The sequence below is a fragment of the Suricata suricatta genome, chromosome 11 (assembly GCF_006229205.1).
Source record: "Suricata suricatta isolate VVHF042 chromosome 11, meerkat_22Aug2017_6uvM2_HiC, whole genome shotgun sequence".
Lineage (NCBI taxonomy): Eukaryota > Metazoa > Chordata > Mammalia > Carnivora > Herpestidae > Suricata > Suricata suricatta.
In genome coordinates, this window is record NC_043710.1 from 56,273,477 (window position 1) to 56,285,724 (window position 12,248).

Below are 12,248 nucleotides of genomic sequence, written 5' to 3' on the forward strand. Positions count from 1 at the left end.
TCTGGGATTGTGATGCCTCCCGTTTTGGTTTTCTTCTTCAATATAACTTTGGCTAAACGGGGTCTTTTGTGGTTCCATATGAATTTGAGGATAGTTTGTTCTAGTTTGGAGAAGAATATTGGTGCAATTTTGATGGGGATGGCATTGAATGTGTAGATTGCTTTGGGTAGTAATGACATTTTCACAATGTTTATTCTTCTGTAGGTTGTTTTTTGATTTAAAATAATGGTGGTGATGGTGGAGGGCACTTAAGGGGAAGAGCACTGGGTGTTGTATGGAAAACAATTTGACAATAAAATATTATGGGAAAAAATAAATATATCTGTCAGATCCAAAAAAAAAAAAATTAAAAAAAAAAACACTGTGATATTGGCACAGTAACAGATCAGTAGAACAGGATATATAATCCAGAAATATACTCATATATTAAAGAGATTTTGGTTTATAATAAAGGTAACATTCTTTTCCTTTTCTGCCTCTAATGTTGCCATTTGGACATGATTCTTGGCCCTGTGGTAGTAATCTTGAGACTTCACCTGGAATCAGCCTACAAAGATAAACAAGCAGTCCAAGGATGGCAGAAAAGAGGATGGAAACAACCCGAATCCCTTGGGAACATCAATGTATCCCAGAACTAGCCATCTCTGGAGAGCCTTACTTCTGAGTTTCTTATTATTTGGGATTTTTAAAAATTTTGCTTGAGAGAAAGAGAATCATGTATGCATGCAAGCAAGCAGGGGATGGGCAGAGAGAGAGGGAGAGAGAATCTTAAGCAGGCTCTGTGCTGATGCGGCAGGGCAGGGGGAGGGCCTCGATCACTTGACCCTGAGATCATGACCTGAGCTGAAATCAAGAGTTGGACACTTACCAACTGAGCCACGCAGATGCCCCTTGCTATTGAGATTTTTTTAAATTTACATTTAATTGGACTTTTAAAACATCTTAATGGAGAATGAGTTAGGAAGTCATTGAAATAATTCATGGGAGGACCTCTATCTCCCCAGGCCCAGCAGCTTCAGTGCAGTAGCTCCTCAAGGATCTACAGACTTTCAGAATAAACTGTCAGAAGCTTATTCCCACCCTGGGGCTAGAGTCTCTGAAACAAGGGGCATCACTCACCTGTCCGGTCAACATCCTTTTTCATGGGCAGTACAGTATAATTCGGTTGTTCATCTGAGGCCTCAAACATCCACAAGTTGGGCTGCAGCATGGATTGAGGCACTTTGTGGGAACTCCCCCTGCCTCCAACCCAGTCCTCTGACCCCTCTCGGAGCTGAGCCTGCTGTAGGTATGGGATCCGGAAAATCTTGTTTTGGTCCAGGCTTAACTTCTTCAGTCTTTAATGAAATAAAGTGAATACAGAATCACAGCAATTATGATACCTCAGGTGCATTTACCTAGCAACTTTAGGGAAAGAATATAGACAGGCTTGGACCCCTACTCCTTTTGTGTGACCTTGAGCAAGTGACTTACCCTCTCTCGGTCTCAATATCCTTATCTCTAAAATGGAGATGATAGTTACTTTCAAGGCTCCAGTGAAGATTAAATAAGACAATGTAAATGGCTCAACACAAAGTAGCTCAGTAAATGGTAAGTGACTCCAAAGTAAAATTTCTAGGGATCTAAAGCTTAACCATTTAAGTGCCAGCTTGAAAACATAATAATAATAAATAAAATAGATGCCAGCATTTCCATTACTTTAATAAAATAGGTAGAATTCAGCCGTTAATTCTTATCTTTCTGGTTCTGATTTTTTTTTTCTGTCTCCTCTCTCAGGGGTCAGGACTCTCTGGTAATATCTCTTTTTTATCCTCTGTTCTCTTTGCCACTTCTGATCTAGTCACTTGATCAGAAATGTCCTACTGATGCCCCACTTTTATGGCTGAGCTAAAGCTCAGAGGGTAGAAATGAATTATCCATGACCACACAGCAGAAGTAAGTGGTGGAGCTGGGATTTCAACTCAGGCCTTTTGGATTCTAGAGCAGCACTCAGGGAATGGGCCATGTTGGGAGTGGTAGGGGGTCCTGCAGAGCAAGGACTGTGCCTTTACCTTCTGAGCCCAGCCAGGCTGGCAAAGCAATTGGGGCTGGAGAGCTTGTTGTCATCCAGCATCAGTGTCTCCAACGCTGGGAACCTCAGGATGTACCTCTTGTTCGTCAGTGACGTTACAGATGGCTCCCTGTGAGTGCAAGGATCCTGGGTAATGAGGCAAGGTCAGGGGACAAACTCCACCATCAACCAAGAGGTGTGGTCAGCTTGGGAATCTCTCTGGTGCCTCTCTAGTTCCCTGAAGAAAGGCGTGATTCCACCCCACCTGACCCCCTCCCCAAATCCTACTCACACATACAGTCTTCTGTATAGAGAAAGGTCGCACACATCCACACACAGATGGACTCACTGAGACTCAGCTGGGGCAGGATGGGGTGCACTAGTAATGCTCATGGAAAATACCAGAGTGAATGAGGCATGCCCAAGTTGGGGGAAACATTCTGCAGAAAGAATACTGCACAATTTTGGGTCAGGTCAGACTCCTAGGTATGCTGTGTCACTCTAAGGATTGGCAACTATGGAAACACCAGGAGACAAAGCCTTTGGCATGGACCACAGCTTTGGTCCATGTAGGCTAAGGCAGGCTGGCTGCAGTGAGGCTCTCCTCTAAACTAACTTAATAAAAAGCACATATTAGCAAGGAGAAGTCTCTTTTTAAACTCAAACTCTCTGAGGAGACCCAGAAACACATGAGAGTGGAATTTAATGGGCTGAGATCCTGAATCACATAGGGGGGGCAGGAAGTCGTGGCATTTAGGTACCACTATTAATGTGGCCTCACTAGTTTTCTAGGGGGATAAACCTATGTAGTTCTTCTATTTTTTTCAACTTAAAAAAAGATTTTAGGGGTGTCTGGGTGGCTCAGTTGGCTAAGTGTCCAACTTCAGGTCAGGTCATGATCTCACGGTCCACGAGTTCCAGCCCTGCATCGGGCTCTGTGCTGACAGCTCAGAGCCTGGAGCCTGTTTTGTATTCTATGTCTCCCTCTCTCTCTGCCTCTCCCATGCTCATGCTTTGTCTCTGTCTCAAAAACAAATAAACCAAAAAAAATTTTTTTAAAAGAGATTTTATTTTTTAGGTAATCTCTACACTCAATGTGGGGTTCAAATCTATATCCCCAAGATCAAGAGTTGCACGGTCTACCAACTGAACCAGCCAGGTGCCTCTTTTGAAGTACACAAAGACAAATGACTCAAATCATGTTTTCAGTTCTCCCTCCAACTGCTTCCCCTCCATATACCCAAATAAACACTCAATACACTCAACAGAGGATGAAAGAAGCCTTTAGTTTATGGTATTTGAAGGTCACAGATGATTCTTCTCTCCTAAAATGACCAACTTTCATGCACTAAATTTTTAATCTCTACCTGAGAGCAACTACAGGAGGATACATAGAAGCTCTGTTGATTTATAATTAATTTGCCAATCTTTTTCCCTCCCGTGAGATGTGAAACAGCTAAAAAAATAAACCTCCAAAAAATTCCTCTCACATTCCATAATGGAGAAACTAGCTCTGTCCTGTCTTTTGTGACAAGTTTTTTGCCTTTTAAAAGTTCCACCTTGGGGTACCTGGGTGGCTCAGTCAATTAAGCCTCCAACTTCGGCTCAGGTCAGATCTCACATTCGTGGGTTCGAGCCCCGCGTCAGGCTCTGTGCTGACAGCTAGCTCAGAGCCTGGAGCCTGCTTCTGGTTCTGTGTCTCCTTCTCTCTCTGCCCCACCCTCATGCTCTGTCTCTCTCTGTATCAAAAATAAATAAAACATTAAAAAAACTTTTTTAATAAAAAAAGTTGCACCTTAATTAAAACATAGAAAAGCTTCATTTTGTCTCTAATACTGATGTCTTAAAATAGGGGGACAGTCAGTAGGTGGGTAAGGAGGACAAGAAGCGAGGCTGCAGAGCAAAGCGTCAGGCTCTCCGATGGAGCCCTTCCATGGCAGTTTTGGGAGAAGAGCTCTTTGTTTGTTGTTGGGTTTTTTTTTTTATTATCAAGTAATTTTATTTATATATATTTTTAAATAGTTTATTACCAAGTTGGTTTCCATATAACAACCAGTGCTCTTCCCCACAAGTGCCCTCCTCCATGACTACCACTCCCCTTCCCTTTCTTCCCTCCCTCTCCAGCCCTCAGTTTGTTTTCAGTATTCAAGAGTCTCTCATGATTTGCCTCCCTCCCTCTCCCTAACTCTCCCCCCCTCCCCTTCCCATGGTCCCCTGTTAGGTTTCTCCTGTTAGACCTATGAGTGCAAACATATGGTATCTGTCCGGGAGAAGAGCTCTTTGAAGTGGCAGGAGTCTATTAGTATGGAGAGGCTGAGATTTCCAGCTATTCAGAGTGGTGCTATTTTTATTACCGTCTCTTGCCAAAAGGAATTAATACCATTTAAAATATGACAGATTTGACTTAATTTTTTTAGAATCTAAGAGTATGCTCCAGTGATGGATTCAGGAATGGGAATCTGTGTGCTATATTAGAAGAAGCATGGGAATGGGGACCAGCAACCCTGAGCTCTGGTTCTGCTGCTGCTTTGCTTGCTGGGTGACTTCTAGCTGGTGTCAAGCATCTCTGGTTCTGGTCAGTTCCTCTATCTATACGATGAAAGAGGACTTCTTTTACTTGACATTGTAAAACTTCTGATTAGGCCAAAAATAATCCTGAACAGAGTGGACCAAGAACTGCAGTGAAACCAATGAAATTTAGCAAGTTCTAATGTCCATTAAAATGTCACATTAGCTCCTGTGATACAGAAAACCCACTGTGCAAGTACAGGATGAGGGAGACATGGCTTCACAGCTTACTTGTGTAAAAGAGGATTTATGATAGGGCTGCTAAAGATCTGGTGCTCTTTTAGGCATTTTTAGAAAAACAGTGCTTAGAAAAAAGAAGCTAACCATCCCACTCTGCTCCGTGCTGATTAAGCCTGAGAGAGATGACACGTGTGGTCCAAGGGGGAAAGGGAACAGCCCTAATGGGAGAGTCTCAAATGTCCAAGTCTCAAATATCAATCAAAACAAGTAATAGGGCAGGCTAATGATGGGAGTAGGTCAGATATGATTCCCCTAACTCACCCAGTCAGAGATAAAGTGTGATCTATCCAAATATGGAGACACAAATAGTTAATAGATGAGATACATGGTGAAATGGAAAAAAGTCAAGAGAAAGGAGGATGGAGAAGCAGGCAGAGTCAGGTCATGAAAAGCCTTGTGATCAATGCTAATGGAGGTTATCTTTAGAACACTAGGAAGCTGCTGAAGGACTTCAAGCAGGGCAGTGATAGAATCAGATGTGCATTTTAGGAACATCCCTCTGGCTGATGGTAAGGAGGGTGGGCTGGGAGGTGATCAAGAGAAAGAAACATCTGACGAGTCCTTAGCTGTATCCCAAGTAGCGGAGGCTGTGCTGATTTGCTACAGCGAGACTAAACAGGACAATAAAAATGGCCAAGTGTGAGAAACATTTAGGAAATACAATTTACATCCAGTGACTGAATGGATGTGCAGGTGAGGGAGGGAAGAACTTGGGCTGATGTGCACTTTTGTCACTCAGACAATAGCACAGTTGGTGGAGAGCAGTGCCTGTCACTGAGGCCAGGGACATGGGAGGAGCTGATCTTGGCATGGGCATGTGTGTGATGACTTTAGTAGGATAAGTAAAATATATGGGCTCATAACTCAGGAGATGGATGTGGGGTAGAGAAATAAAGAAGACCTGGGAAGGGATGAAAACTACCAAGAGAGATAATAAAGATTAAGAAAAACATTGGGTTGAGAGTGGAAAACTGGGGACAATCAACATTTAAGAGGTTGGCAGAAGAAGAGGAACCCACAGAGCATTTTGAGTATGGACAGACAAGTGGGAAGAAAATAACAGTAATACTTGTTTGGAGCCTTATAGCTTTCAAAGCACAATTATTTCAATTGGTATCCTGATGTAAGTAGGAGTGCGTACATTTCCCCCCACCTTATAAGGAAATAGAAGTACACAGCAGTGGAGACTTGCCTTACTTTATGCTATAAGGCTTCCCACTAAAAACAACTAAAATGATGAGTAAAATATAAAACGAAAAAAATTCGTCACTTAATTTAAAATTTTTTTTAAATGTTTATTCTTGGGAGAGGGGTACAGCATGAGTAGGGGAGTGGCAGAAAGGGAGGGAGACACAGAAGTTGAAGCAGGCTCCAGGCTCTGAGCTGTCAGCACAGAGCCTGATGCAGAGCTCAAAGTCACAAACTGCAAGATCATGACCTGAGCCAAAGTTCATAGCTTAACCTACTGAGCCACCCAGGTGTCTGAAAAGAGCCATTATTTAAAAATACGTAAGAGGGGCGCCTGGGTGGCTCAGTCAGTTAAGCGTCTGGCTTCGGCTCAGGTCATGACCTCACAGTTCACGGGTTTGAGCCCCGCACCAGGCTCTGTGCTGACAGCTAGCTCAGAGCCCGGAACCTGCTTCAGATTCTGTATCTCCCTCTCTCTCTGACCCTCCCCTTTTTGGATTTTGGAAGCAATGCATAAAACATCTGTGCTATTCCGACCCATTTACTGAGTATCCTATGAGGATGTCAGTTTTGTGTGAGGCCCAGAGCAAAACAAGGCTTTGCAATAGGTCCAACTGCAGTGAATTATTCTCTGGGCATTATGTCCTTGGCCAATGGCATTGGGCAATATGACTCAGTAGGTCCAACTATGCTCTAAGTGTCTAAGACAAAAAGGTATGTTATATAGTACAGGGTTACCATACATCCTGGTTTTCAAGGACAGTTTGAGTTTTCACCTGTTATCCCAATATAATTAATAGTGTTCCTTTTCCCTCTCAAATATGTCCTGGTTTGGATGATAAGTTACATGGCTTCTCTATGAATGGAGCCTTTTATAGGCATCCACTGCAGAATCATTTTTGAGCAAAGTTATGCCCTATTCTGTGGATAACTATTTTTCTTTGGAAAAAGTTTCCAGCTTATTGTTCCATGCTGGTAAAGACTGAACATCTGGTCACGAGAACACTGTGTGGCCATGTGACCTGAGTGGCTCATCATGAACTAAATGTGCCAGAGAATTCCCTCATCAAGTGTTAAGTAACAGTGTGAAATCTGGCTCAAGCAAGTCTGGAAAAATTGTGTGAATGAATATGGCTTTGGTTCCTATGATGCCTACTCGCGCTGTACTGTTACCTCTCCATCACATCCCACAACTAAGATTCTATGAGTGGTCAATGTAGGAGAAAACCCTAAGCTGGGTTTACAAATGACTGTGCGTGATATTCTGACACTAAAGACAGACTACTGCAGTATTACAACTTTACAGGGGGGGTGGCTTTGAAAGACAGGGGAAGAGAAACCCTCCCAACAGGTAAAACTTAGGGTAATATATCTATTTGCTTTGTTTTGCTGATTCCTAAGCAGTGGTTTATGGTTTAGCTGAATAGTCAAAGCTTGGAAAAAATACTGTGAAACTGCTGACAGGAAGGTCTAAGGGGCAATTATGTGAATGGACCTCTCAGAATGGACAGAGAGTATGAGGATTATCTGTATCCTGTGTGAATGTTTCCCAAAGACTATCCACTCAGAGGAGACTCAATGATGAAGTGGACAAGATGACCCATTTCATTAAGTCAGTTGGCTTCTCTCCTTGGATACCTTAGTACTTACAAAATAGCCTTAGCACCGGCATGGAGGCTAATACACATCCCCTCACCAAAGCAGATCTGGCCATCACCCCTGCTGTGTACCTAAACTGCCACAGCAGAAGCCAATGTTAAGCCCCTAACATGGCACCATTTCTGAAAGAATTAGCCAGCCATCTAGTGAGAAGATGACTGTGGGCACCTTCCTTCATAAAAGGAGAGTAATTTGTTTTGGTTACTGGAAGAAACACGTACTTTGGACGTGGATTTGCATTCCCTGGCCACAATACTCTGCCAGCATTACCATCTGGAGACTTCCAGACTGTCTTACTCATTATCCTGGTACCTCACATACATTGCTTCTAACCATGGAACATATTTGAAAGCAAATAAGTACAATAATGAACTCATAAACATGGAATTCATTTTTTTTTTACCATGTACCTCATGATAGAGAAGTAGCTGAACTAAAAGAAAGGTAAAATCGCTTTTTTTTAAACAACTTATTGCAGCAGCTAAGAGACCACCGCCTGTGAAGTGGGCACTCTGACTTACAGGAAGGGGTTTCATATACACCAGCAACCAATACTGATGCTGGTTTGTTTGTTTGTTTTCATAACCAGAACATAGGACCTAGGAATTAATGGAATGGACTTAATGGAAGGAAATGAGAACAGATCCTCTTACAATGATCCACTTCCAGAATTGTTGCCTCCATTCCTGCAAGTAGAATCTTAGTTGCCTAGGGAGGAAATGCTTTTACAGGAACACAAAGAACAGTTCTCTTAACTAGAAGCTGAGACTGCTGCTGGTCATCGGGGTTCCTCATTCCACTAAACCAACGGGCAGGAAATGGGGAGTTTACTATATTGGCTGAGTGACTAATACTGATTATCAAAAGTAGGTATGATTGCTGTTATACCTTGAGGACAGAAAGAAATATGATTCGAATCCAGGGAATTATAAAATGTTCCTCTTAGAAGTGTCCTCTCCATTAGTCAAAGTAAATGGAATTTTTGCAAGATGAAAAGAGTTCTGAAGACAGATGGTGGTGGGGATAGTACAACGATGTGAACGTACTTATGTGAATACCATTGCACATTTGAAAATGGTTAAGATGGTAAATTTTATGTTATGTGTATGTTACCACAATTTTAAAAAGCATTAATAGAAGAATAAAACCTCATAAAAAAGCATTAATAACTCTGGTCCTTCAGGAATGAACACTTAGAATACCATACTAGTTAAAGAGCCCAGACGGCCAAGATGTTGGAAAACGGAGAAGGGGATATTACATAGGTGATGGAGTAAGAATTCATAAATATGTACTATGGCCTCCTGACCAATTAAGAAAAGAATATTATAGCAAATATGTGTATTTTCTTTCTTGCTTGCTGTGTGTGCATACATGTGTGTGCATAAATTTCTAGTGGTGAATGACTTTGCAGCTTAGTTTTTAATTTATATTCAGGTGGCACTATGACTGCTTTAGAAGAGTAATATCCATAGATAGATACAGTGAGTGATGGAACTGCCTCATCCTTTTAGAGAAGAGTGTAAAAGTGTCTTCATGTAAGAGGAAAAGTTCCTTCATGTACAGTAAGATATACTGTGGTTGCTACTGTTGTATGGAAACTAAAAATGGACAGAAGCAGAAGAGCAGATGTTGGGTGTCCAAGGAGTAGGTGACATCAGTCATCTATTTGATTTTGACATTTATGCCTCTCCTCTGTGTTCTGCTATATATTACAAGGGGTCAGAGCCACCCTTAAACTACACTTCCCAAGTCACCTTCTCAACTGGCTTCCAGTGAGATACTGCCAAGGGAGGGACTGGTGAGATTGGGAGGGCAAAACAAGTGAAAGAGCGACTGTCTTACTTGGTATCTGACAGCTTGCTGGCAGCAGCAGAATGGCAACAGGTGGTACTGACAGCGGCATCAGTGCTGGCAGAGGTTCCGGCCCTGACTGAGGAGACATGTCTGCAGCAGATCTAGAGCTACAGCACTTTTAGAACTTTTAGACCTCTCTAAAAGCCCAGCAACAAGGATGGGGTGCCTGGGTGGCTCAGTCGGTTAAGTGTCTGACTTCAGCTTAGGTCACGATCTCGCAGTTCGTGAGTTCGAGCCCCACATCGGGCTCTGTGCTGACAGCTCAGAGCCTGGAGCCTGCTTTGGATTCTGTGTCTCCCTCTCTCTCTGCCCCTCACCTGATCATACTCTCTTTCTGAAAAATAAATAAACATTAAAAAAAATTAAAAGCCCGGCAGCAGGGATAGGCTGTGGGCCCCAGGCCAGCAGTGTGAACAGCTTCTATCTCTGAGTATCAACCTTTTTCCTTTTTGCACTTTCCATACCTCTCTTCTCCATTTTGCTCTTCCAGCCCTTCCACCACCTATGGTTTCCTCCATTTATTATTGCTAATATTTAGGTGTAATGAAGGCATTCTGATTATGATTTTTTTCAAGAGTCCTTATTCTTTTAGAGGTGTACACTGGATTATTTACAGATGATACTACATGAATCTGCTGTATTCATTTATGGCTAGATACATTTGAGATATTTCTTAAGAATAATCTAAGGTTGGGTGTGGTGGGGATAGAGGTGAAACATGACTGGCTATGACCTCAGAACTGTCAGGCAATAATTTTCGGGTGATGGAGGTTCATTTTGCCATTGACTCTACTTCTATGTGTGTTTGGAATTTTACATAATAAAATGCCACCTATTATCTTTCCCCACTAAAAACAATGAGCTCCTCTCCATTTGCAATACCTCAAGTGGTTTTTATATTCCTGACTAATACGTGTCTGGTCATAAAAAAAAGCCTGCTTAAGATGAAGCCAACACTGAGGGGAAAAAAGATGTGTCCATATGCCTGAAAAAGTGAGCAAGAGAAAGATAAGACAGAGGTTACACACACGGCCAAGAAATACACTGATATTCAGGTGGAGCCCTGACAACATCCTGTGCACCTGTATCCAGCCATACGTGAATCCAGCACTTACCTTAGGACTTACAGGTACATGAGCCAATAAATAATACCCTTTTTTTAAAAGGTAGTTTGAGTTGATTTCTGTCACTGGCAAACAAAAGGAGCCTAACAAAATCCCTAATATAATGATCACTATCATTATTCTAACCCCTTGAGAAACTAACCAACCACTTTCATCACTGTAATTTCCATCACCTCTGCCATCATCACAATAAACATTATCACCATGACTTTCACCTTCACCATCTCTGAACTGGTTAACATTATTAATACCTACTTGTGCAAAAGCACTGGATTGTCATCTAGATGCTTCAGATCAAAGATAAGTAAGACAGAGCTCTCAAAGTGCTCAAAATCTATTTGGAAGACTATATGTATTGCATCCATTTAGCTATCTATTATACATATATATAAGTCACAATAGAATATACTAAGTTCTAAAGTAAGAAGGAAAACATTAAATTCAACAGATGCTTAGAAAAGGGAGGAAGAAGTATGGTCTAAAGCAGGCAGGGAAGCCTTCTGGTAAGGAAAGGAGGAGGGTCAGAGCATGCCCTTGGAATACATAAGAGGAGAACATAATGGTCATAAGCATGGCCTCTGGACTATGCTTAAATTCTGACTCACTTATTAGCATTTATTTAACATATCTGTGCCTCAATTTCCTTATCTATAAAAGAGGGATAATAATAAGACACCTACTTCATAGGATTGTTGTGAGGATCTAATGAGTTAATATGTATATGTGCTGAGAACCATGACTGGCACATAGTAAGCACTATGAATATGGCAGTATTATGAACAGAGCAAGGACTGGTACATTCTGGTCAGAAAGCATGGCTGGAACAAAGGTGAAGAATGGGAACATACAAAGCATACATAGCAGGTTTGTGAAGGTGAATAGTCTGACAAGAGCAAGATCCACAATTTACCAATGACCAATCAGAGGCAGGGAAAGGGACTTGTTAGATACCTGAGCATCTCCTAGTAGCATAGGAGTGTGAGGACACATCTGAGGCCTAGTCATTCTTTGGGTCCCTGCTCCCATGACTGTCTTTCCTAGGAACTTCAGTTGGTAGTATTTTCCCTGCTTTGAGCACTTATAGACTATCTTTATAGCACTTCTGAGCTGCTCTGGGCTATTTCTTTGCATAATTTGTGCCCAAATATTCATGAGGGAACATGCGGCATGGACCCTAGAATATAGAACTTACTGTTCTGTGACAGCCAAATTGAGTGGCAGGGAGGTGAGCCCGTTGCCTGTGAGGAGCAGGACACGAAGGTGTGGCAGAATCCCCAGATTACATATGGCCTCTGCAGTCAGGCTGTTGAAGGAAAGGTCCAGGAACTATGGTACAAAGATAAAAGATGGGAGAATAGAAGCACTACGCATGACAATGATGCTCATATATAAGGTGGGAGCTAACTACTTTTTTTTTTTAACCTTCTGGGGAGCCCCATCACTCACAAGCCTAAAACCCTCTTGACTCTCTTGATTAACATTCAAGGCCCACTACAGTCCATTCCCAGCCTATTTTCTAGCTCTAGCTCCCACTGCAAATCTTGATTTGTCCTGTGGTGCTG

General features: G+C 42.1%; 1 protein-coding gene across 12 annotated transcripts in view; it reads right to left on the bottom strand.

Annotated features, from left to right (window-relative positions):
• Positions 1-12,248, bottom strand: part of XRRA1 (X-ray radiation resistance associated 1) — a 57,566-nt gene that overhangs the window by 19,065 nt on the left and 26,253 nt on the right. For 10 of the 12 annotated variants that reach the window (XM_029914510.1, XM_029914511.1, XM_029914516.1 and 7 more), the window contains 3 exons: positions 11,879-12,012; positions 2,052-2,180; positions 1,120-1,337 (listed from right to left, as the gene is read on the bottom strand). In XM_029914510.1, coding sequence (XP_029770370.1) covers positions 1,120-1,337; positions 2,052-2,180; positions 11,879-12,012 — 481 coding nt within the window. Of the gene's footprint in view, positions 1-1,119; positions 1,338-2,051; positions 2,181-9,550; positions 9,571-11,878; positions 12,013-12,248 lie in introns of those variants that run through there. The other 2 variants (XM_029914518.1, XM_029914517.1) reach the window with 2 other exon arrangements.